Source organism: Anguilla rostrata, chromosome 1 (assembly GCF_018555375.3).
Source record: "Anguilla rostrata isolate EN2019 chromosome 1, ASM1855537v3, whole genome shotgun sequence".
In the NCBI taxonomy this organism is placed as follows: domain Eukaryota; kingdom Metazoa; phylum Chordata; class Actinopteri; order Anguilliformes; family Anguillidae; genus Anguilla; species Anguilla rostrata.
Window position 1 is genome coordinate 62,640,064 of NC_057933.1, and position 27,145 is coordinate 62,667,208.

A 27,145-nucleotide genomic window follows, 5' to 3' on the forward strand; every position below is an offset into this window, starting at 1 on the left:
TTGATTTCTATTAATAATAATAATCTATAAGCCTATTCTAATAATGCATAATCTATTTGCTAGTTTATTGCCAGAAAATGTAACATCTTAATTTAAATGCAATGTCATTAGACGCAGCCCCTGCGCATTCATTTCCCTATTTTATTAGCAGATTGATTCAAAAAATAATAATTTTGAAAGTTAGTTTATCATCAAGATAAACAGTAATAAGATCAGCTTTATGGCGTATGCTTTCAATAGCCCATTTGTACAAAACCTGAAAAACAACAAACATCGCCATAAATATTCTTTTGAAAGCCCATTCTTCAGAACCAGAAAAACGACAAACCTCTCCATAAATAACAAATAACGAAAAAAACCTGTTTGTTCAGAAGGCGAAAAATAAGACCGCGTCAATACAAGTTTAAATAACACAAATAATTGATACATGGCGTGTAAATACATTGTTTTTAGCCCTGCTAAAAATGAATTGTACAAATCCAAACATAGACGTAGGCGATTGGCCGCGATTCTACAAACCGCGCCAGCAAATGCATTTACTTTCTCGGAATAGCGGGCTGCATGCCTTTATTTCCCCAGTCTTTTCAAGGTGTGTGAAAAGAAGGAACTTGCCTACGTTCTTCGGAAGAGGACGCTTCCGAAGAGCATACTGGAGAAGACTGGGGAAATAAAGGCATGCAGCCCGTTAACTCGAGAAAGTAGCCCCGGTTCCAGACTGCTCTGATTTTGTTGGGTGGTTGCACCTTTTAACCTTTTCATTCAGTGGCATACCGTTCACATGTTTGTATCTAATTTAATTTTTTATTTGTTATTTTCAGAGCATTTTTGACTGGCTAAGCCTCATGAGAAGAGAAAGAGTAGAAAATAAAGGGAGAAATATTAACTTGAAAAAAGTGTATAATTTTGACAAGAAGTGAATCAAAATAATGTATTATTCAAAGTGAATGGTCAAAGTTCGGGGATGGGGGACAGGGGGAGCAAGTGTGTGTGACTTGCAGATGTACTTGCATTTGTAGTAAGTTACACTGGTTCTGGGGTCTTTTCTGGAAGGGCAAGTGTGGGACCTCCTCTGCTTCCTTCCCCTTCTGCCCTCAGGCAGTACTTTAAGTAACACAGAACTAAATTTCTTCACTTGAATGACTCTAATGATCAATTCAGAGGGATGGGCTCTGGGAAGGAAATGTGTTCTCAGTATTGGGGTGTGGGGGTGGGGGGGGGGGGGGACCTTACAGCAGTATGTAAGAGGATGACAGGTCTAGACACAGGTTCCACATGCGGCATTCTGGATGGTCTCAATACATGTTGCAGCCTGTGACTGCACTCTCAGAGGGCTTGAGACATGTTCCTGCTGTAGAATATCAGTGGTCGTGAGACAGAGCTTCTGGTAAGTGAACTTGGAGGTCATAGGTTATGCACCTGACTCAGTACTCAGAGGTTAAATGACTCAAATTCTGCTAGAAAGTCAGAGGTCTTAGGTATTTGACTTGGGACTCAAAGGTCTTGCAATTTGTTACCCAACACAGTAGTCAGAGGTTTTGAGACCTGGATCCATTGCCAAAATGCAGAAGTCATGGCACTTGCACCCAGGTCTGGGTGAGGTGCAGGGGATCTGACTCCGAGATCCAAGCATGCATACCACAGCACCGGTCCAGTGGGTTCGGGTAAAAACAGAGCCCATAATTGCTTTGGGTGCTGTAGACAGACATGGGTTATGTTTGGGTCGAAATTGACCCGTTTCAGACTTCAGCATCATTGAAACACCCATAAACCAAATTTTTTCAGCATGAAAACACACACACCCTTCATGTGCAAACTACAACTACTTCATGTGAGAATGAAACTAGCTTTTATTCAGGATGTGTGGGAAAGAATTGCTATGCCTGTAAAACCTTGGGCTGATGAATGACTGGTTCCTTTTACAGGTCATTGAAGCCCGTTTAGGCCCATCCATACCAAGCAAGCCAGCGATATATAGCATCAAGATATGGGTGGAATTTTCTGTTTTGCCTGACTACAACAAGGGAGGAGTGCACATCTTTGATAAGCTTACTAGGGCTGGGTGATATACTATAACAATAATTATCGAATGCAAAATCAGTCTTTGCTACCATATGGTGTATTATCTTTCTTTTTGTGTTTTCCCTTTGATGATACCTGATGGGGTAGTAAACAATCAAACGTAGTCTGCATGAAATGCTTCCGGAGAAAAAACGTCACCACAGTTTGTGATCATTTGTTTCTTCTGCGCTTTTTAATTTCCACCATTTAGAGTTTTAGCCTATTGAAAAATAACTTAACCACATCTAGAGTGGTTGATCAATGTTGTGTCGGTACGATAATGTGGTCAAGACTATGTCTGTTTAAATACTGAATTCTTTTTTTTTTTTTTTTTATATTTGGAGTGTTTTTCATAAAATTCAAATCAACAAAAAAAATCTAACCTGACGCACGTAAACGGTCCAAAACAGGTATCCCCATCTTTCTAGGACAATCCGTTTAAAAGTTTTGTCCGTTTGTATATTTGTCGACCGCTTATTCAATATGCTGAATATTTAATTGACCGTCATAGTGCCACCACGTGGCCAAACAATATAATTTTTAATACAGCACATAGGGGCCATTAGCCTTAACATTCTAATAAATTTAGTGAGTTTTCACCAGTTTTAACAGACGGTCAGACGTTCAATCGCCAGTTTCAGTTTTTATAGCATAATCATGGCAAGTAGGTATATTTAAATTCTACCGTCAATAATTTAGCTAGCTAGCCATCAATCACATTTTTAATTCAAACTTCAGCCAAACTTACCAAGCGCCACGCAGTCAGCTAGAACTTCGGGTGCAGTAATGGAGGTACGCCTGATTAAGTGAGCTCATTTAGCACTTTAAGGTGTAAGGTCACAATGTGGTTGGAATGACCATCATAATGCAGACGCAACATTCAATATTACTGATTTAAAGCAATGGAGTTCTGGAACACTTAATTAAAATAAAAAAATAAAAATAAAACTTCAAAGGGCAAAGGGCTAATCCATTTCCACCATAGGCTATATGGGGAGGTTTAGCTGGGAAATATTGATTTATTTTTGCTTCTGAATTAATTGTTATTTTTAATTTACATGTATAGGCGTAATATATGATTACATACTAGTATTAGACTACTATTGTATATTTGTTGTTTTGATTTGGCCAATTTAATAAGCTCTATTTGTTTTCTTATTTTCATGTGTCTGTCTTACCTGTTCTTTTACGGTAAATGGTATGTTCCAAGAAGATTATCTTGGAGCTCAGTTAGCACTGACTGTGAGGTTTGGGAGTATTATTATCTCAAAAATAAATTAATGGACTTGATCACAAACAGCCTAAATGCCACAGGTTCGCTTGCGGATTTTTCAGACAATATACACGATTTGTGAATCCAGTTTTGTTTTTTTCACTGAGTCTAATCTAGCCAATCAGATTTTAAGACATTCTTTCGCTAACGCCCAAATTACTCCGACCAATCACAAGTAGTGTACACCAGTGGTTCTCAAACTCGGTCCTGGGGGACCCCTGTGTATGCTGGTTTTCATTGCAACCTCAACAACAATCCCAGAATTAGTCTTAATTTTTCTTAATTTAGGTGCTTTTCATGTTTTAGAGCTGGGGTCCCCAGTCTTATCAAGAAAGGGCCAGTGTGGGTGCACACACCTGATTCTACTAATCAATCACTAGAGTCATTGCTAAGCACCTTGATTAGCAGAATCAGGATCAGGTGTGTGCACCCACACTGGCCCTTTCTGGATAAGACTGGGGACCCCAGCTCTAAAATATGAAAAGCACCTAATTAAGAAAACCTAACAGCTTGTTAAAATTCTGGGATTGCTGTTGAGGTTGGAATGAAAACCAGCATACACAGGGGTCCCCCAGGACCGAGTTTGAGAACCATTGCCCTATACAACACTGCAGCATGTCCACTGTAATTAAACTGATCACTCGTGAACACTGCTGTCAATCATAATCTGTGCTTAATTAGTGGCAATTACTTTATCAACTTAGCTTATCGATGTGGTGTTAATGGGATGATTGTTTGACAAGGGGCTGGACAAAGATGCTATTGTAACCTCTAGCTCAGTGGTGTCAAACTCGTTGCCATGGAGGGCCGTGTGTATGCAGGTTTTCATTCCAACCAATTAATGCTGCCTTAATTGAGTCCAATTACTCATTCAGCCATATGCGTTTAACTGCATTGAAGCACAGAATATAAGAAAATTTTTATTTAGACAATGCGGGTCACCATAGACGTCGGGTCACCATTGTGCACAAACCTGCATCCCTAATTCAGCAAATAATTTAACTAATTATATAATCAAGATCTGAGGCTGGAATGAAAACCTGCATACACACGGCCCTCCATGGCACGAGTTTGACACCACTGATGCAAGAAGACACAAACTGGTTGCCTGTTTGACATAATGGTCTACTTTAATGTATTATAGTCTTTGGCCACCAGATGTCACTGTTCTGGTACAGTGTTCCAACAGAAAAACCGCACTGTTACACAGCTACATTGTAATTTTAAATAAACACAAAGCTTTTTTAAATAATGTTTTGGGAATGGCACAGAACCTTAATGTACAGGATTATATTTCCTATGGCTTTTATTGTGAAATACCCTTCCCTTTGCCTGTGTCCAAAGATGTATTGCATCACGTTCTGTTCCATAATCAGGATTAAGGATATATTGATTTTAACCATGAAGGAATTCTATAAGGATGATGACCTGGTATATTTAAGAATCATGTATATGTAAGAATCATATTAGTTTGCACATATAAGTATTCATACTGTGAACAAGTGACATCAAAAGTTTAAAGTAAATAAAGGTTAAAAATAAAATGTGGAAATAATTGATACGGTATTGTACCATTTTGTTTTATTAAGAATACTCGAATATTCTTACATCTTAACATACCATTTACAGAAAGTAACAAATGAAAAATAAGGCCAAGCGAAAAGTGCATTTGATGTTTTACAATCGTACCTTTCTTCTCCTGAATACAATAATTCCCTAAGCTTGACAGTTTCACCTATTGCAATTTCAAACTACATATAAACATAACACATTTTGTAAAATATGAATGCCAAATAGAAAATGCTCTGGGTAGTTAAAATGTCTACAATCCAAAAACTTAAATAATCAAAAATATACATTAATATATATCTGAACTCAAAATATTATTAACATAAAACTTTCAATAAATACATATTAGTGTTACAACAAAGCAGCTAATGTAAACAAATGTTAACATTTATTTCATAAGACAAACATAGGGGGTGAGTACTCCAATGATCTCAATATATGAAATGCAAAAATCTTTGGAGATAGCAATACTCGCAGAGTTGGTCCAATCTTATTTGAAAAGGGCCAGTGTGGGTGCAGGTTTTTGTTTAAGCCCAGCACAACGACACCTGATTCAACTAATTATACAATCATGGTCTTCAATCAAGACCTTGATAAGTAGTACTGGGTGTATTAATGCTCGGCAACAAAAAATCTGCACCCACACCAGCCCTTTTCGGATAAGAGTGGACACCCCTGCTCTTGAGTGAGACAGCACCACTCACACTCAAATATTATTAACAGAATCAGGGTTTGTCCAACAAAATGTTGAAGGAGGTGCCTACTGGCCAAAGTGAAGTATCCACTTGAAAATCTCTGTCATAGCCTAATGACTCAGGCCATTAGGCTATTTACTCCAGTGTAGCTCCCTCTGGTGGGGACTCATCGGCCTAAAAATGTAGGCATCAAGTTGGACATTATAAGAACGGACAACCCCCACTGTCTGTCTTACAATATCTAGGTCTAAAACAGTAGTAATGCACAAATGATCACAACAATTTTTCAATTAAACCTACTGAAAATACAGAACATTGATTTTTACTCTAAATAACAACATTTCTGTGAACAAAGCAAGTTGTCATCAAATATGTTTGGACTCTGCATCTTAAATACTGGCACAAGACATCATTTGAAATTGAAAACATTGACAATCACCCCAGATATTGCTAACACCTGTTTGGCTCTTTGAAAATGAGAGGGAAGATGCACATATTTGGATTAGTGTTCATGCTCTTTAAATTGTCCAATTAACTTATTTTCAGAAATTCACTAGAATATGTGAAAAAACAAACATTTTGATAAGGTCACACTTCAAGTCAGACTTTATAACATGCTTCACAATGAAGTATATATTACTTGGCCTTACATTAGAGCATGGCATTGGCACTTTATAAAGCAGTTACAGACAAATGTGTCCTGAAAGCTGACAGTGATGGCACAGTTGTATACATGTGATTATATCTTTTTTGTAATATGCTAACCTGACCATGTAAGCCACAGTAAATCAGTGCAGTTGTCTATGAATGCCTAATAGACCAGAAGTGCAATACTCAAAATGGTACTAAATATGTTTCATGAACACCTTAGGAACACTGTAATATTTTCAGTATGACTGAATATGACTCCAAGCTTTCAAACACCGCATTTGTTTTTGAATCCAATCATCATGACCACGTGTCACTAGATGGCAGGCTTTGGTAGGATTTACTGATCATTTACGGATCATTTTTACAAATGTAATTTCGACATAAGACTGACACTTGAGTTTAGTATTTTAGGAGGAACTTCAACAGATTAATATACTGCAAATGTCCCTTCTCGGAACATTTATGAGATTAAAAAAAAATTAATTCTCAATTTGAAAGTAGGATATGATACCAAGAACACTAAATAGATTTAAATGAAATGAAATAGATTTTGCTTTGAAAGTAAAACACTTCAAATCTCAGCTGAAGGAATTCACTAATAAAGCAGACAGTAAAAACACAAACTATAAAATGGCTTCAAAAAGCAAAAAAAAAAAGAATAAAATAAATAATAAATAAATAAACTATCCCCCTATTTCCATCACTTAAATTATATTTAAGAAGTTGATCAGAATTTTAATTGCGTACTATTCCAGGCATAAATCACCTACTGAAGGACCAGGGCACTCCAGGGACCAGGGAGCCTCTAAACTGGTGTTTGTAAGATATAAAGTAAACCTTACATATTAAATATAAAGTAAACCTTATGTATGAAATTGATAGAACTTATATAGATAATTCCAAGTGTGACTGCTTCAGTTCCTGTGGTGCATGCTAAATGAATATGAAAGTGCAGTTCTATAACCATATCTGGCCATTTGCCCACCAGTGATGGTTAACTTATCTTGCCTATCCCAGTTGCACGTCAACATCTCTGTATAGCAGAAGAGTTGCCTTCTCTGCCTATAGACAAACCTGATGGTCAGTCTGTCGTGTTCATGGAGCAGATTTTAACCACAGGCTTTATTGCACAATCAAAATCACAGGAGGAGTGTGGTTTGGTTGGACTCATTGTCCTCTGAGACTCACTGCCAAACTGGATTCAGGGGCATCTTGTGAACATGGATGTGCATCTCCAGGGGCTGTTCCCTTCTGTACGTTATAGTCTTTTCACTGGGAGTGGGGACATAGGACTTTTCCTGCGTTGAAGATGACAGCATTATGCACAAAGGCAGCTTTGTGGCATAGTATTTAGACAGCAAGAGTACAAACAATATGCAGCAGTGTAATCACATATGTTAAATACAACTGCTAAACAAATATACACACCGATCAGTCTTTGGCTGCAGTGAGGAAGTATACTCAAGGGTACACCTGAATTGAATGACATTTTAAACACTCCTGGTGAGTACAGTGCCACAGCGACTAGAGCTGCACTTTATAAAACTGCTTTGTAAACTTATAAAAAGTACCCCAAAGGACTGTTTACCTTATTGGTCACATGGAACACTGCCACGGTGGGCTCAGTGGGCGTCTGAGATCGGGGAATCAGCAGGAACTTCAGCAGGGCTATGATGCTCAAACCCAGGAGAAGCGTGAGGAGAAAGACCAAGATGAATGTAGTAATGTACCGCTGGCTTGCAAGGCACTCTGGGAAAAGAGACAACATTTCTCTTCAAACTCGCCATTTCCAACTTCTCTTAAACAAGCCTGTCACATTGGATGTCAATATTTGGAAAACATAATTTGTGACCCCCATTCACAAAAACAATACTTTTAGATGTCTGATTATGAGGGCCTACATTTTACTCTTCTTGGAAAGTTCAGGACATGCAGTTTGCCAATTTGTCAAAATTAAAGGAGCTAATGACTAAAGCTGGGTAGCCTACCTAAACTAGTACAAAACATCCTTGGTTAACCACAGACAGAAGCTCTTTGAATGACATTTTTTCCAGTCAGCTATTTTCCATTATGCCCAGAAGGAAACAAAGTACACAAACAGGAAAAGGCCGTTGTTGAAAAAAGAGAGGTGTGTGGCAGCTAGGGGGGATCCAGATTCTGATGTTTATTAGGACTGTCCGAACCGGCCATAAGCAAACACATTTAATCCCCAGGAATACTGCTGAGCCCTGCAAACAAAGAACCCTAAGTATGGACATTTTTGTCAGTTGCTATGGAGATGTGGTTTGAGAGTTTGGGATGAGGCATGTTAGGGGGGTGATTAGGCCAGTTTGGGGGGGGGGGGGGGCGCACACACAATGGTTCTAGCTGTGCAAAATTGTGGGGGTTGCGCAAGAGGCTGTTTTTTTGTGGCAGAATTGGAAAAGATACAGGAGCACTGCTGATACAGGATTGTAAACGAACAGAAAAACTGAAAGAAAGGACCTATGCTGCACACTGCACTCTAAGATACTTTAACAAGAGTTTGTCTTATTTGATTACTTTTATTAGTGCTGCTTCCCATTAAATATGTTTTTCAAAACAATGACTTTTGGCTGATCCTACCACAGAGCCACTAGTTTTACTATTCTTATTACTTGTCATTTGTGTGCATAGGTGGTACTGTACTCCAATCAGAGAAGCAGTGAAAGAGTGCTCTCACCTGGGTGCCTGCCGATGAGGATCTCTGTGACGCCCTGCACAGAGCCAATCTGGAACCTGCAGTTGCACCTCTCAGCTGGGTAGAGGCAAAGCTTGGAGCTATCACTGCTGGAGCCTGAAAGGAGCATGTGACCAAAGTCCATCAGCTGATATTGTCTTCATATGGAAATAAAGAGGAGAACTTTTTAAATACAATTTTAGTGTTTTTGTTGTATTTTTATTTCACAGACCAATATGGGCAAAATCAAAGCAACTAAAATACATTCATGTTTGATTTCTGTGAAGGGTACTGATGCTGACCTGACCTATACTGAGAGACCTACCAAGAATGCCATCAACATAGTGGACTGTAGAAGAACAGGTCCTATTGCACTCTGTTGCTCCCAGGACAGAAAAGTCATGTGACAGGTGACATAGCACACACCTCCTGAAAAAGAACCATAACTAAAAATGTAATTAATCCAAGGGAAACATTACCATGCACACATGTATAGGTTTACAGTACTCCCATCCAATTACACTGTGAACTTTCTCCAACTGTTCAGCAGTAAGTGTGTGTGTGTGGGGGGTGGGGGGGGTTGATTCATGCACTTTATTGGGCAGCACACCCAATAAATGAAGTTTAATGTGCAATGTGTTCAGACACAGAAACAGATCAGAACTCTACCCAACTGAAGCCATTACCAAAATATCTCATAATCTGCTTTTTGAAACCATGTTCACAACACACACTTCTTTAATCCTTTTGTGTTATTGCCAATTTACTCTACATGGCATCTAGCAGTACAAGATATGATCAAAGCAACCCTATCCAGGTAACTAGGGCTCACACGCCCAGTCTGCTAATAAACTCAGTTAATGTGAGATCAGCAATCTGTGAAATGCAAAGAAAGACAACTGTGATTACCAGTGTGACTGACAGGAGCCATTGCACAATGGACACTTCTCACAGAACTGCCCAGAACGCCTGGGGTCATCACACTGGCACCTTCCGCAGATGCATCTGCCCTGACCGCTGCACAGCCTCCCATCTTCTGACAGGCAGGTCTCAGTGGACAAAGGACAGCCACAGCTCTCACCCGTCCAGCCGCTCACGCACAGGCACTCGCCCAGGACACACTGACCACGTCCTGATGCAGAAGGAAGAGCACAGTCATTAGACTCATACGTCACATACTGTGTATGAAGGAGACAATGGTCATATCTACCACCCTTTTAACTTTGAGGTGATGCTTCTCAGATTAGATTGAGAGGGAACACCTCTGGAGCACCTTGATTCCTCAAAGAACTAGAGGCTTTTCTTTTTGACAAATGGACCAATATTCCACTACACAGAATTCGTAATTTGTGTGACAGCATTCCAAGAAGGACTGAAGTTGTTCTGAAGGCAAAGGGTGGCCCTACTCCTGATTAGTTGCTTGCAATTCAGATATTTTTGAGTGTTTCCATTATATTGTCCAACCCCTGTATACTTTATATTAAAGGGGAATTACACTTTATAACACTTCTGCTTCTCATGACTGATATTGTCCTTCTAATGAATGTGCCGCCCTTCATTTTTCAAATAGTTATTTCATTTTAAATGTCTAATGTTAGAAACAAAGACCTATTTTTTTTAGCGCAAGTCCACATAGTAGTACGGTTTCCAGTTTTTTCTTCTTCTTCAATTTCGTTTTGCGGCAAAATCGAGAAGAAGCAAAGCAAAACATTGTTAACTTAGCATTGAAATCAAACAAACTAACGTCTGCTAGCTTTTGTTTGATGCGATATCGGTGTAATAATGAGGTGCATTGTACCCGGCTGTTATAATGCCCCTGTTAAACTTGCCTTGAAAGCACATTTTCATAGTTTTCCATGTGATGCAACTTTGTGCCAGACATGGCTGGATGTAATCAGACACCCTAAAATAACAGCCGAAGAAGTTTGCAAACAAGAACTAAGGTTTATGCAGCGACCACTTTGAAGGCACCAACTACCAATGCAACCGTCTGAAGCCTGGAGCTGTACCCACCGTATTCCCATCGTTGGTCGAACTGCTCAAGGTAGGTACAATGTGAGCTGGCTAACGCTATCGCGTCTGTCTGTGATGCATAGGATGTCTACCACCAGTTGCCGTTTGTCCTGGGAATAGCCTGTGGTTCCTCAATCTCGGCCCGCTCCTGACTCGCTCTCGCACAATCAGCCTGCAAATTTGCCAGCTCTTCTTATGTGTATTCTGGCTTGAATCGATAGGGCACAACAATCCCATGATCAAAGACAAAAACTCCTTTGTCCTCAGACATTTTCAGTTTTGCTAGCTAATAGTCATACAACACTATTTCTATGACCAACCTAATGTTATTGTCTGCAGGAACGCCCACATCAGAAGTCGCGCATGATGCATGATATGCATTCGACACTAAACTGCCTGGATCTACTTCCTGCAACAACAACAACAAAACAGTGTAAAATTAACATAATTAAATAACAAATCTAAAAATGAAGGGCGACACATTCATTAGAAGGACAATATCAGTCATGAGAAGCAGAAGTGTTATAAAGTGAAATTCCCCTTTAATGTTATTAAATGACTATTTGACAACACATGGGTAACTCTTGGATGAACAATGTAACTCAGAATGTAATTCAGAAGAGTCACATTTTTGTGCAATACTTGTAAGAAAACACATTTACATCACAGCAATGCAAATGCTTATTTCTGGTCACACGTGAAATGATGTAAAAACAAGAATTTGTGGTAGTCACAACATGCTGGCATAACACTTTCAACAGCTTTAAATGCAATACTCAACAGAACTGTCACACATGGTTGTAGTTCACAATGTGGCAAAAGTGCTCAATTACTGTCTGCAGTCACGTGAAGACAAAGAAGGGCCCATCCAAACAAAGCACTAGGATTTAGTTACTCATGCTGCTTTTTTCAGAGCCACCTACTAGATCATTTCAAGGGCTCAGATTCAATGACTGGCCAGATCAAACCACCACTTAGCCCTTGCATCACTGCTTAAGTCCCCTGCCTTTAAAAAATGTACAAACCTGGAACACAGACCGCTGTTTGCTTTAAAAGCAGGTTGCGATGTGACCCAGCCCGGATTTGTTTACATGTATGGACTGAGACCAATTTATGTAGGCTGGAGCTACAACCACAATGACAAACATGCACCACGACCAGACAAGGCACCACAAGCGTCCCGCAGTGCTGCGGGAGACCATGAAATATGGCAGCATTCGAACACCAACCTCCGCAGGACAGGCCCTGCTCGTAGGGACAGGAGAAGTTATCAATTTGGCAGTATTTGCCATGGATGGTCCCCAGGCCACTGTGGTCACACGAGCATTTCCCGCACACGCACGCCCCCCTGCCGCTGCATTCGGGCCCCGCCCCCGCGGGCTGGCAGTCCTGCACTGGTCCTGGTCCGTCACCGGCGTCGTCGCAGGCCGAGCCCTCCTCCCCATCCAGACAGCTCGCCCGCTGTCCGCACCGACACCCACAGACGGGCCTCACTCTCACTGCAGTCGTCTCGTTAAATCCCACAGGCCTGACGATGACCAGCACCTCTTCGTCTCCCTCAAGGCTCAGACAGGTTTTCATCCCGATTGTGATGTTGAAGTAAACCTTAAAAAAACATTGATATTTTCATTAAAGAATGATTGAAATACACCTAATATAAAATGACAGAGAGGGTAAGTTTATGATTGGACAAATAGTAGGAATGTAGCTTCTTTCAGACTCATTAATGCGCAAAAGCAAGAGCAGTGAGAATACAGCATAGATATTGAGTAAAAAAGGGAAATGTGCAAATAAATGAAAATTATGCTTGAAATTACAGAAACAGAAAGGAACAACAGTGAAACCAGAGTGTAGCTGCAAATTTTCTGTAGCATGTTTACATTTCTAATCTTGAATTTCTAATCTCTCCATGCAGCTTAATCATGGTCTCAGTGCATTTGCTTCTTTCAGACAGCAAGGCCAAGACGGACACAGTAAATACTTGTTTTTGACATGTTTAACGTGTCCCAAGGACATAATGACCTGAAACACTAATCCTTAAAGCCACATAGGGTCTGCAAAATCACCATGTTATACTACCCCACAAGCCACAACCCACCAACATTCCGCATAGTTTAAATCCAGTTTGAGCAAAATGGATTTACAACAGAATGAAATAAGTAACTATAAAAATATGTCATACAATCTGATTTGGTCTGACATTGGAGCATTTGCTTAGGCCCTGAGTTCTGGATCCTTCTGGACACAAGGCAGTGATGTTGACCCAAAATTGATGGATCTGATTGTTCTGGATCACAATCTCCACCTCCACATCTGAAAGGAGCTTCTGGAACATGGAAAGTAGGGATCTCTGTCACATTCACATTCAACCATCAACTATCAACCATCTTTTACATTAAGGTATTTAAAAGGGGAAATTGTGACCAAAAATAGTCCCTTTGTATTCAAAGCTAATTAGAATTGCATATTGGGCTGTACTGAGTCAAGCCTGCTAATAATGAGGTCTCTGTTTGCAGAGTTCTGGAACTTTGTATGCTGAAGGGAGCACAATAGATTGTTGTGCCTCCAATGAGATTAATGTCCACTGCAAGTGCCAGCAACTTCTTGTTACCCCCGCCCCCTTCGTTTCAGAACAAAGCGGTACAAAGCGGTACTTTTCCATTATTTAAAACGAAAGTTTTAAAAATAGATTTTTTTCCTTTAAATATCAAAGTACCCTCACTGCATTCGTAAATATTTGGACTGTAATGCATTTTGATAAAACAACATCCAGTCTACACATATGCTCATGTGTTTCAAGATTAATACACATCTTACAAAACCCATTTTAAACTCACTTAAACTAGGTCAGGAGTAAGACTAATCATGGACTGTGATACCACACTATTACATGCTCACGCATGACAGCAATGTTGTTAGATTATTACCTTGTATGCTTCCACGACTAAATCTTTTAGATTTGATGCTTTAGGCAGTAGTTTTCCCAGATAGGTACCTGGCAGTAAGGGAATGAGATCCTATTTAGGGAGAAATGACAGCTCAGTATTTCCACAAAACATACACGAAGCCAACTTCATCAAAATAAAATACTCTCAGCATTTTATGAAACAAATTACCTCATACCACTTATATTGCACCTGTTCCACAGCAAATATGGAATAAATGCTGTTTTCAAGTAGCTTTTCAGCCAGCTGGCCAATGCTGGGGTGCTCCTGAAAAAAAAACAAGAAACAAAGCTGAATCACCTCTGGTGAGAGCATCACTCATTACATGACTCACAGAACAAGCCTAAGGAAGGTATTTTGGTTGGTTGGCTCACACACTCATAAAACTACTTTATGAGAGCCACCTGCAAGCGTTTCTTTGTTATGCCCACTCAAATATCATTTCAGAGTTAAACAGGAAAACACTCATTTCATATCAAGGTGTACTATTGATACTTTTTTCCCCAAACCCGTTCAGCTCCATGAAAAAACACTGAACTAAAGTGCAAGTAACTGATCATTTTAAAAACTGGAGCTGGATTATGTGGAAGTGGAATATGTAACCTACATAAAGCGGTAAACAGAGATTCAATCATTTACTGCAGTACCATATATCTGTGATATTGCACACACAGTCTCATGCCTCACCATGATGGTTGTCTGTGTGTAGGTGTTGTTCTCCAGGTGGCAGCTACCATCGTGGGGCACTACAATGCCAGCCAGTTTGCTGTCCAAGGCCAGGTGAGAGGGCTGGTCCGTCATAACCAAGAGGAGATGCTTTGCTTCTGGGCGCCAGCCAATCTCCCTCTGTAAACAGTGATTAAAGTGGTCAGAAAACTGAATCTGGAATTTACAGTCATTAAATGGGGGGCCTGGTGACTTTCAAGCAACATTTATTATTTTTTTTTTTTTATGTTTGTGTATTTACTAAATTTGTTTCCATTTAAAATTTTTGCAGACACTACCAAGAACAAAATATCTTGTGCTCTGAACATTTGGAAATATATTTTTAAAAACAGGGTGCGCAAACAATAAAAGGGGAGAAGTCTTCCTGTTAATCTTCACTGCTGTCATACTGTATATACTGAATCATTATGATGATCTCACATTTTTCTGATCTCATTAAAACTAGAGTAATCAAACCATCTCCATGGTGGGCTGAGTGCAGGGAATATGTTGAAATGCTTGTTTGAAATCTGAACTGTGTCTCTTTCATTTCTGTCCAGCTTTCAAGGACTGAAAGAAATCCCCCAGCATCACTGAAACCGAAAGCAGCTTTGATTCATTTATCATGAAAAGTAGAAATGAGGTGGACCTTGACCAATAATAAAACTGTGACCCACCAGTGTGACTCACTAAACAGTAAGTATGAGTAGCACTGTATTAATACAGATACTCTATCAGGTTAAGTCTGGGATTCGTGTGTTTAGTAGGCTTATTGTCACTGGACAGAGTTAGATAAGCGCTTTCAATATTTGTTTCACAAAGGTGGGTATTTTCCTCATGAGTCACTTACTAAAAAGGTAAATGATTCTTGCATGACTTGTGCTTTTCTGAAATAAAGAATTCATGTGCGTCACCAATTTTCCAGTCCACCTGATGTCATTTCTTTTTCATCATCAGTCTCTCACTGATTAATCCTGGTAAATCCCCACTGAAGCAAGATCATTTATGATAAAGGACCATATGCAGAGGACCAATCGCATCAACCTAGGATGAAAACCAATGAAGACGAGACTGACCTGGCACACGGCAGCTTGTAGCATGGCATCAAAGCCCCCTTCAGGCGTGTCCATGTTCCCAGATATCCGCTGTTGCTTGATCACACGGGTGAACTCGGTCACGTTTTCAGTCACTGGGAGAACGTGGATGAACCCATGTGCTGGGCGGCACTGGGTGTCATAGTCACTGAGCAAGAAGAACATCAGAAAATCAGGAACGACAAGGAGAGACACGAGTGTGCAATGTAGATTGTGATTAAAGTTTTGGACCTGACCATTCCTGGCTAAATTCTCACCACTGATGAGCCAAGTTGTGTGAATGGGCAGACCCAAGTAAAAACCTTCATTTGACATAACACAATCAGCAGCGCATCACGTACAAAATACAATTTATCTCAAGGCTACAACAGCTGTGCCCCATCTGCTGCCTTGACCAGCAGACATACAGTAAACAGTGACAAATCCATTTCCCGAACCCACTACGCCACAGTTCAACTTGGGTGCAGTTGTAAACATGGATAAGGGCCACGACTCGGAAGCCCACGATCAATCACAAATACTCTACATTTTATCCTTAAACAAATTGAGAGATTGCATGGAAAATGACCAGTGCTCAGTGCAAAATGATACAAACTCAATATAATCACACTGGTTGCGCAGCATTTATCTCAAGAGGACATACCTGCAGGGATTTCTGATTTTTGAAGGATGAACGCTGATGTACGGAGAGACGGGTTTATCCACAAAAGAACCAAAGCCCACTCGGAAGTCACTGGAATATTCCTTCATCCTCTCTGACAGTGTGATTCCCACAGTCTTCAGCCTATCTAGATTATCCTGCATCGATGCTGACACATCCACCAAGTAGTACATGTCCACAGGGTACCGTTCCAGCTGTCTTACTTCCAAAACAAAGCTGGTTTCACTGCCTGCAACAACACATAACATTTTTTTTCAGTTCCAAAATAAAGGATGAATTCTGAAGGACATAATTGCACCAAATCAGTTTTTTTTTAAAATAACAAATCCATTTTTTCAACTGAGGACATCATATTAAATATCAACTTATTCTCATGCTTTTCAAATACAACACGAATATAAATAACCAGACAGCCAAAAAAAATCTGACAGACTCGGTTCAAGTATCATAATTGCTCTAAATCAGTTGATTGTTTAAAAAGCACTTTTTTATTAAATTTTTGGCATTAATTGCTCAGTGACCCCACATCAGCACCATGCCACCCAAACCCTTGCAAGGAGCACTTCAACTGAAGTGCACACGGTCCTCCAATACACTGTGAGCTAATGACTCTTCAGACTTTACCTTGTTCGATAAATAGCAGCTTACCACTGGTGTATTAATAATAAATCTAAAAATGATTGAACATGAGGGAACAAACACCATTCATGCAAATGACTACGTACTAAATGACATATAAATGTACCAACTTAAACCATTCACACTGTATGACACACATGAAATAAGAACCCCTCACACTGTATAATACACAAATTGACTAACACTAAGCTGATATGTTCAATTTGAAAAGGTCAATTTCCTGCAGGTCAAATGCCTTTTATTTTGCAACTGATGAACAACTTACTAGGCTACAGCATCTGACTTCCACTCTAAGTAATTACACAATCCCAATTGACCAGAACAGAGGCCAGTTTGACAACTCCTACGAAAGAATATCATAACCCAGAGGTTGGCAACCCCTGGGCCTGAAGTGCCAAAGATGGCCCTGGTTTTTTCTCCATCCAAACCTAAAATTACATAACTGGGCTCATTTTAATGAATCAGATTTTATGAACGCAGGTGACAATGTGCTCTCCATTCAGAATGTCCCGGCTCAGGCTCAATTATCCATCAAATTCTTGTGAGTAAGTTGAGAATGAAAGAGAACATATACATCACTGGCACTCCAGGACCAGGGCTGCCTACCCCTGTAATAACCTGTGAAATGCAGTGTACATGTTGGGGAAGCAAAATGTGCTACTCTATAAAGGAAGCACAGCAACAGACCTGCTCGTAACTGAACTGTGATCTCTTTTGGCGTCACCTGTGTGCTGGATAGAGTGGCATTCACTTCCACTCTAATGGCAGGATGTTCAATAAATTCCAGCTCACAGCCTTTTTGCACCAGGTTGGGAACAAAGTCACATCTTTCACTTATCTGGGCTCCATCTAGAAATCCCTGTTCAAGAGATAAAAACAAGGCCAGTGGTGAATTATGCAGGTTTGATGGGACCATATTAAAGATGAACTTATTCTCATGATTTTCAAATATAATATGAACATGAATAGCCAAGCAGGCAAAAAAATATCCGTGACAGACTTGGTTCAAGTATAATACACTTCTTGTTGGAAGTAAATATACTCAGTGAAATTTATGATAAACCTACTGTAATCAAACCAGCAATGCCACAGCTACAGTATATCACGTGGTACCTGTAAACCAGTGTTGGGGAGAAGTCAAACTACATATAATGGAGCAACTAGCTTAATTACATTTTCCTGTAGTGTGTGGTAGCTTAACTACTTTGATAAAAAAAATTATCTCCAAGTAGATTTTTTTACTGAGGTAGCATGGGAAAAGCTAAATTTTCCCTGGGTTAAACTCAGAAAGCAATATCAGCTTTTTAAAATAAAATTGCAAAAAAAAAAAAAAAAATAGGCATATAGGTCCACGCAACTGTCTCGAGTTGACATTTGCAACATTCTGTCTGTGCTCACCGGCCAGTGCGAAAATGAGGTCTGGTAAAATTTATGCGTGCAGTGAGTATTTCCCACCTGAACTCTTTTCCCTCAATAGTAGCCTACAGTCCTTAGACGAAACCACGCTACATATGAGGAGTCGGAATCCGCACCATTGCTGTAACTCTCATTGTTGCAGTGCATCTGTGACATTAATCTAGTTGGCTACTAAGTAATTTAGTAATGCAAGGCACTTTCATTGTTGCCAACTTGGCTACTTTCTTGCGAGATTTAGTGACTTTTTAGTGACTAATACAGCAACCTTTTGAGCAGGAATCAGCATCCTTGGAAAACAGTCTATTGTTTAAAAACGCTTTCGTCGGACGCACGCGAGTTGCCAAGGTTATGCGCTTGGCCCTAAGTTAACTTCCGGTCTGTGTTTGTTGGGTTTGTGTTTACTGGCTAATATGGCACCGATCACAAACAGAGTGAAAGTTAAACTGATGAGCAGACTGACGTTGGGCTCAGGTTGTTGTGCTGTGGGGTGCAACTTGGAACAAATGCCATTTCGAAAATTTGTAAAAATACATTACTTCACTTTGTAACCCCACTAGGGAATTGTGAAACAAATTGCTTGAATCCCTGCGATTATTATAGCTGGTGCTTGCCCATTGTTACTTCGTATTTTTGAGAAATAACTGCACATCGTTACCTATTAAAATGTAAGTCCTGTAAAAATACACATAATAAACTGTATAAATAAATAAACCAACATCATACATACACATTTAGTAATACTAATACAGGCTTATTTACTATATCAACTTTAAGACTAGCAACAGGCTCGTAATTATCTCATCGTGACCCATTAAAGCCAATGGCGCAGACGTTGCTTCATACTTTCAAACTGCTTTCCCAACGGCTATTTTGCGTCCTGCGACTTGAGTTAGGCTACAACAGTGAATGTGTACGGATTCCTAGACGTGCTGATAGGGACCACCCTTTCTCATATTAACCTCAAATACACAAGACAGGACACTTATACAGTATGCTAGCAAATTTATGTTAAGTTCCATTCATTTATATAGGGTTGTGGATACACGTCCCCTTAGCAACCAAAAGCTAGCGCTGGACCACCTCTGACTTATTTGCCGGCACAGAAAAAAAAAATCGTGAAAGTGTTGAAAAAATAACCACGGGAGGATAACAAGGACATTTTTTCCTACTTAACTAGGTACAGGTTGTTACCGATATTTCACCTATTTCATATATAGTTGCAAATCAGTTTACGTTTTCCTGTCTGTCGAACGAAGGTGGTCGAATAGGTGCTCTCACTGTAGCACTGACTTTGTTTCAGGTAACAAACTCATGATAAGCGATAGCTAATAATAGCTAGCTGACCAGTAACAAGCCTTCAATAGTTATGAACAATTAGCTAACTAAATTGATTGTAGCTAGCTAGCTAGCTAAACGTAGGTAACATTGTATAAATTATACACAGAAACGTTAGATCAATGCTAGTAGTTGAAACGCTATAGCTACGTTTTGAACGAACATTATGATACCTGTTTCCAATGACTTGACAGCGTTACATTGCCTGATAATTTTTTGTTGTGGTAACCTATCAAGATGACCCAAACTATTATGAGCCACAATGTTTTTCCATCAATGCATGCTATACAAATAAATACCTATAGTAATTGCATTGGCTACACATGCTGCCCAGCACTAGCTGTCTCATGTAATCATCGTTTTTAAGCAATATCATAGAAAGAGTGTACTTTTTACACAGGAATGTGCATGTAACCCAGAACAGTTATGGATTATGCAAGGAATGTATGATGCTCCGCAAGGTGCAATACTGTCAACAGTTATCTGTTTCTGTCGCTTGTTTTTCTGGTAGTGTAACGTTATCACATTAGAATTTGGAATTTTCGACTGGTAATTTTCGACTGGTAACCCCAAATAGCTAACCCCTAGCTAACATAATTTACTTGTTATTTATTTTGCTTATTATCAGAAATAGTCTAAAGGGACTCTGTTGTTATTGATTGTTTGCGGAAGTCTGCCAGAAGTTAAGTTAGGGCCAGAACAACGCACATGCGCAGTAACGTTTGTTTATGTTGTTACCGTTGAAAGCGTCTATTGGGTCTGCAGTCTTTCCTGCACTCACTATCGCTCTACACTTCACATAAGAATGGCTGGTTAGTGATAGCAGAGAGAAGCTACAGTGTTGACCACCCACCAGGGCCACACACATTGTTATATGCAAAACAGTATGTGATTGCATCATAAATATGCAAATTAGCATATGATGTCATTTTAGAAACTTTTTGAGCATGTGTTAGCTACTTTCCATTGTAAAAAATTGGCTACACTGCATGGTTTGTTAGTGGTTTAATAATCTAACTGTGTCATTCAGGGAGTGTGATCCTCAGAGCAGTTTAGCTAAAGGAATTGATTATTTTAGCGTTTAGCCAGTTGATATAGCTTGGTGAGTCTGTGGCTTTGAATTCATGAAATTAAGCGTCAAAAAAGTGTCTGATTAGCAAATGTTACATCATTCTTTAGTAAAACTGAATGACATAAGTTCATGAGAACTCATCTTGAGCATGTCTCCCCTGAAATAAAACTGAAAAAAATGAACTGTTAACTTATGAAGTAATTTTTATGCTATTAAAAGAGAGTCTGAGCATAAAAACACTAGTTAACCAACATCTGGCATGGCCCATATGTGATCTTATTTATATATTTTTTTCATGAAGTAGCTTCAATACAAGTAACTACTTTTTTAAAGTAGTTTTAGCTTCATTAACTACTTTACTCTTACTGGAAGCTGTGCTGTAGCTTAGCTTCTTCCAGTGTCAAGTAATTGGTAGCTTAATTAACTAAATTTTCAGAGTAGCTTCCCCAACACTGCTGTAAACTGATAGTCTTGATATCTTTGGACCTAGTGTTCCATTTTGAGGTCAATATTAAATTTAATATCTAACTTTTGTCTAACTTTTAACTAAGAAAAAATAAGTAAATGTTACCCTCTTCACTAATGAAATATCTGTGTTGTAAGCAAAAATAGTCTAGTTTCACCATTTAAAGTTAAGAACAAGGTCTGCTAGATTACATTTGGGCCTAAATTACTTTTAATAATGACAAAACAGTCCAAGTTTTCCAATATAAATTATTCAGATGGTGTTTGGTGCACAGTGAAACAAAATCAAGGCACTTTACTAACCTTGCCACACAAGTGATTCCGCTAAGTTCCGTAACGGGGCTGTGAATCATTCACCTCAGCACTTTCAAGCCACTGCTACATTTTTCTCTGCCACTGAAGCGTGGCTCGCATCGGCTGGGAAGCCCCTCATTACAGAACCGTAAGACTCAAGCTTGAAAGAATGCGCCTTTGTTTAGGATATCTGCACTCTCAAGAGTGATAGTAAAATTCAGGGAATGCTATCACTTAGAGAGGATAAATCAGCTGAGCATGGTCTTCCCCACAGAAGAAGGACATTTTCTCATCTTTTCATCAACAAGTTATCACACTGCCTACAGCTGGAGAGTGGGGCAGTATACCATACCTCCTGAAAGCACCAGCCACACTCAGGTCCACGATAGAGGCACTCATTGCAGGTTTTTATGGAAGGTGAAGTACAATCGTTATCAGCTGTCAAATGAAGATTTAGAGGGAAAAGCTGTGAACTAAATATTAATATTAATATGCACATGTCTTTTCACAAGTTTGTCTCACAAAATAATAATAATGACGCAACTAAGCACTGAATAGTATTAATATGTCACTGCATTACGCAGATCTCAGTGCTCTTGTGATGTACTTAAGATTTTTAGAAGGCAAGTTCAGGACACAATCAGCCTCAAAGTATTATAATCACTCATAAAATTGTTGTAATTGTCTTTTCATGACTATTATGATGTTATTATCGTTCATGTGTATGCTTGGTTACATTGTTATTTAGTGTAGAGGATCTCTTTATTAACCCTGTGGAGAGTAGGTTTTTTTGATTTTGAAAAAAGCAAAAATTCTAAATCAGTGTTCTAGAGCTACATTGCTTTCAATTACCAATTGTTACATCCGCATTAGAATGTTCAGTTAAAACATTCAAATCACATATTTTTGATCTATTACCACAAATGATTAAAATACATCACTATACATGGCAGTCTACACTAGTAAATAGAATATACAGGTGAGGTGAAATGTTACACCGTTCTCTCATCACCGAATAGGCTACAGAAAATGATTACGCGTAGCCTTGCACTAGCGTAGAAGAACCTTTAAAACATAAACTAGAATTCAAGAGTACTCTTAAAACAGGCATTTATTGCTAAAATCAGCACATTGCTTATGTGGTTGTATAGCATACACAACAATAACGGTCTTAATTCATCAACACCTACCGGAATGAGATGTTTTAATCACAGCAGTTAGGACCAAGCAACGTAGAATGTAGCGTTTCCAGGAAGTCATAGCAGCATTGAAGGCGGACACTGTTCAGTCTGCGATGTGATGGCAGGTTTCTAACGCTAATGGGGAATTCTGCTGGGAGGATGGGAAACCTCTTTTCTCTCTAACAAAAGACAGGAACGGGAACGCACGGACCGCATTGTATTATAGCACGTTTCTGTATTTAAAGAATAAACTCCGTTAATCCCCCAGCTTCACATTCCTCGCCGCAGATTATGACGGGAATCCGACAACAAGGGTCGTTTGTTTAGTCCACAGACCGGCAAAACATAACAGCGCGTATCAGAAAGTGAAAACAGGTAGCTACATGCCGTATCTCCTCCTCCATAAACCAGCTGGCAGGTGAAGGCCGTCACCGCGCCTTACATTCTCTGTTCCAAAGAATAAACAAGGCGCAATTTTTTGTTTGACACCACGACGTTTTCAAAAAATCTAAACGTAGTTATGTTATCATAGCTTATTTCGAAGTTCTTCGACAGTCTGAATTGGAAGGTCTCCTTCATGCTCGCCTTTATCTTGTGGTATTGAGTCAGTTAATGCCATGGGAACGGTGCAACCCACTGCTGAATTGAATAAATGCTCACCAGTGAGGAGGCGGGAGAAAGAATTTTGATGATATCACTATTTTTTCTTTTATGTGGGGTGACATATCCCTTTTGTATGCCTATGTGAGTGTTTACACGAAAGGGGCAATAAACGTAGAAAAGCTGTTTTATTTATATATTTTTACTTACAATTCACAGTTCAGTGTCAGGAATTACAGGACTGGAAAGGAATTCCAACGTGTCGCATTGCTCAGTCACATGGGAACGTGTTTTGTAAGGAACAAACTTTACAGTGTACGTGCAGATAAACATTCTAGCCACATTTGAGATTTAAAGAAGTAATGAATTTACTTTCCATTAAAAAATAAGTAAAGAGAGATTGCCCTGTGGCACAAACCAGCATAGACCAGTGAAGATGGTTATGCTAGTGACTGGCATGCTGGAACAGTGTGCATGCCAGCAGTGTGAGGTGATCAAAAACTAAAAAGGGTATACCAAGACATTTCACAGTGAATTTTAAGGGAAAGAGGCAGATTATTAATTGACATGCTGAATTAATACTCCAGTAGTTTGTTAATTAGCAGCAAACCATTCCTCTTATTGTAAAAAATCTTAATAAAAACCTTTTTGGTATGCCCAATTCATTTAGAAAGTCTGCGACATGATTAACCAACCATCTTGAAGCTTTATCACAGATTTTGTCTGGAGAATACCCACAACAAAAACAGCACCTTTTCAGTGCTGTGAGAAAACTATTCAGCCAAAGGCCACAGTTACATTCCCTGCCAAGCTTGTCCTCAATTCAGGGAGAGAGATGAAGCTGGGGACAATGGGGGCCCTTTTTGCCAGATGGAAGCACAGAGTGCTTTCAGAGGGATGGCAGTGGTACAGTTTGGGAACCAGTTCAATGATCCAAATTGTTTGTGTGTGTGTGTGTGTGTCAGGAACATGTGTGTGTGCCTGAGAAAAAGCAATCACGGGTTATGGGGGGTGAGTGGATGTGTATAATGTAATGTATGTGGGACATGCAGTACATGAATGGAGGGAAGGCCAGTGGGAAAGAGGTCCAGACAACTGGCTGATATCTAACTGGTTTTTGCATTGAAGATGGCCTTAGTGTGGTGAGCTGGTCTTTATTTACAGTGCTGTGCATTTTCCCCCATGCACTTATTGGAGATTGTAGATTCAGAAGGAGAAATACATTACAAATATAATGTCTTCTGTAGCTTGTGTCAATAAAATGAGAGGAAATCAGTTTAAGATTGCACGCAGTAATTTTTAAAATGCCACAGTTAGCTGAAGCATGGGCAAGTGATAAATGTTCAGTTCTTAAAGGCGCACATTTTTTTGCCGTCATATTGTTAAATTGTCTTTATATCATAGCCAGTCTTACCAAAAGTAACACAAGAAAAGAGTCATATTTATGTAATACAAGTAAACTGTGACTTTCTGAAATGTGATAGAACTTAAAGATGAGAAATTTTTTTTATCAATGCGCTTCATTATTTATTGGGTTTTTAAGGCAAAATTCATTTCACTACAGTTGATAAATAGGTTGACTATACTGAAATTAATCTGATTCTTAATTTAAAACAGAGATCTAATGCTGTCCACTCAGGACCAGCCTTTTATGGGGAACTGCTAGAGGATGAGTTTGAGATCCCTAAATACACACAGCAGCAGACATCTTACTGCAATTGTGACTCAGCAGCTGAGGCAAGCAAAAGACACACACACACACACACACACAGTGGTCACTTTATTAGGAACGGCAGCACAAATAGCCTGCTCCTCCAAACAGTGAATGATGTGGCTGCAATTCCAGCAAGAGTTGTTAATTTAATGTTAATGAGAGAGGAGAATGGACAGACTTGTTCTAGCTAACAGAAAGGCCCCCAAGGTCATAAGGATCATAGTCACACAGTGACAGTGCCTCTCCCCCTGCTTGGTGATGGAGTCATTCAGTCTGGATTTATGGTCATCACCAGGAAGGACAGGATTTAGACCTGGGGTGTCAAACATTATTAAACCTAGCGGAGCTGGTATGTTTCTTGTTTCCCCATGAATGTTGTTGAAATGTCAAAAAATGTTTCCCATTCATTCTGGCTGAACTGGTCTAGCTTGTCATTAGCTGCATAAGTTTATTCTGATATATCTCCCAAAATCAGTGCAGTGAAATATTTGATTGCTGTAATAAAACATTTTATTTCCGAAAAACAGAACGCCACACCAATTGCAAAATTCATCATTCACAGGAGCCCTCTGGTAGCAAAGTTTTGATAGTGCTGTCCATGAACAAGCTGCTGGTCTCACATGGATCGATACCCTCATGGTATCTGGATCCTCCTCAGGATATACCATCTAGTAAAGCAGTAGATCCCTTTCCTCACTCTATTTTAGCCTCTGTCCTGTTTGTAGAGGACACACCATTTTAGACTAAATCATAGAAGTATCTTTTGTGGAATAACATGCAAAGTTGAACCTTGAAGGGACCTTATTTGACAAGTTAATTAGATTAATTAAATTAAAATATTATGTTTGAAATTAAATAATGCTGTTATCATAACCATTTCAAATTTCAACCATTTCGTCATTTTGCTAATCACTGCATTATGTGCAGTGCTGACGCAGAATTTAGACCATTATACGTCAGAAATCTGTAGAAGTCATATAATGTATCAAAATGAAAAAAAAAATCTTTTTTTTTTTTCCATTTTCAGTGTCTGAGGCAATGTGTCTAAATGTCATTGTATGCTTTTGATACCTCAGTGTCACATGGATCCTTTGAACAGAGAGTCACTGACTCATAAAAAGAATAGCTGTCAGTATGTTCCACTGCACACCTTCAGAAATCATGTACTACATTTCAAGGGGCCTTTATTTTCATTTCCATCATGGTTAATTGGACACTTTTACTCTTTTAGCCTGCTGTAGGGTATTTTGAAAAATTTTGACGAGCATTTGGAATCCCCCATTTCTTCATTGCCCTTTAAATTAGACCGCATACTGTGTACAGTATGATCACAAATGTACCGTGTGAAATTTAGTCTAGTTTCATTGAGGTAAATAATTGCTTACTCATTCTAATATAGAGGTAGTGTACAAAAACGAAAACGCAGGTGTTCCAATAGTGACGCACTGGTGGTTTTGCAGTCATGATGAACCCATTCTTGATTTTGATGCACTCCTGTATTTAGAAGGCAACGTATGTAGTTATTAAATGGTACAGAGTGATAATTTTCTCACCATCCATGAGCCTTTCTTTTCTGCTGGTAGGGGTGTATTTCATGCATCCACACAGCATAAGTAGTTCTCTAGTTAGTTTTAGGAGCGTGATACTGATGTAATCCATATGCCATAGCCTTTCAGTCATCAGAGCAGTTCTGAGATATTCTGAGAGGATGCCTTAGACTGTATTTTCCCCTTCCATCAAACTAATCGTTAGTTTATTGATTGAAGTAGCCGCACCCTGAGAAGTGGTAAAATAAATAGACAATAAAATATTGTGAGGGATAAACAGAACATTAAAAAGGTTCTTGCAAAAAGCTCAGGTTTGCATATGTCAGCAATGTTGTTTATGCGTAACAATTTTCAAAAAGGGGAATTTACTTCATATTTTCAACAAAAAAGAGACTTCAAATTTGCTCACCTTCTTCCATATGACAGTAGCCTGCCATCATAATAATAATAATAATAATAATAATAATTATTATTATTATTATTATTATTAAGTGCTTATTGAAAATCATTACACCACTCT

The 27,145-nt window shown here is 39.2% G+C and overlaps 2 protein-coding genes and 1 long non-coding RNA gene across 7 annotated transcripts in view; 1 reads left to right on the forward strand and 2 right to left on the reverse strand.

Annotated features, from left to right (window-relative positions):
* The window catches only part of abcb5 (ATP-binding cassette, sub-family B (MDR/TAP), member 5), a 28,277-nt gene extending 24,883 nt beyond the window's left edge, over positions 1–3,394 (reverse strand). The window contains exon 1 of one of the 2 annotated variants that reach the window (XM_064348167.1): positions 3,237–3,394. The gene's annotated coding sequence lies outside the window, so the exon portion shown is untranslated. Of the gene's footprint in view, positions 1–2,806; positions 2,980–3,236 lie in introns of those variants that run through there. The other variant, XM_064348159.1, reaches the window with a different exon arrangement.
* Positions 2,493–9,141, forward strand: LOC135261693 (uncharacterized). The gene is made up of 2 exons (XR_010332011.1): positions 2,493–2,850; positions 8,902–9,141. It is a non-coding gene; the product is annotated as an uncharacterized LOC135261693 (long non-coding RNA).
* On the reverse strand, positions 4,891–26,389 carry itgb8 (integrin, beta 8). Of its 4 annotated transcripts, XM_064348198.1 has the most exons (16): positions 22,774–26,389; positions 21,936–22,021; positions 17,689–17,860; positions 16,345–16,591; positions 15,684–15,849; positions 14,590–14,748; positions 14,074–14,169; positions 13,885–13,974; positions 13,140–13,283; positions 12,187–12,562; positions 9,854–10,076; positions 9,270–9,373; positions 8,948–9,061; positions 7,835–7,995; positions 7,675–7,719; positions 7,436–7,544 (listed from the first exon to the last, which is right to left on the reverse strand). In XM_064348198.1, the coding sequence occupies exons 1-15, from the start codon at positions 22,841–22,843 to the stop codon at positions 7,708–7,710; spliced, it is 2,220 nt and encodes a 739-aa protein (XP_064204268.1). In that variant the 5' UTR covers positions 22,844–26,389; the 3' UTR covers positions 7,436–7,544; positions 7,675–7,707. The 4 variants fall into 4 exon arrangements, with proteins under 4 accessions (XP_064204260.1, XP_064204288.1, XP_064204278.1 ...); XM_064348190.1 differs by lacking the exon at positions 7,675–7,719 and having other exon boundaries at positions 4,891–7,544; positions 22,774–26,386; XM_064348218.1 differs by lacking the exons at positions 7,675–7,719; positions 17,689–17,860; positions 22,774–26,389 and having other exon boundaries at positions 4,891–7,544; positions 21,936–22,022.
* Between the last annotated feature and the right edge of the window lie 756 nt (positions 26,390–27,145).

Excerpts from the sequence above, each read along its gene's own strand:
- itgb8 (XM_064348190.1), bottom strand. The coding sequence starts at position 22,843 with ATGACTTCCTGGAAACGCTACATTCTACGTTGCTTGGTCCTAACTGCT. Across the intron at positions 13,284-13,884 it reads TAGTCGTGGAAGCATACAAG|AAGCTCCTTTCAGATGTGGA; the intron begins GTAATAATCTAA and ends TCCATGTTCCAG. Across the intron at positions 7,545-7,834 it reads TGTTCCATGTGACCAATAAG|GAAAAGTCCTATGTCCCCAC; the intron begins GTAAACAGTCCT and ends TCTTCAACGCAG.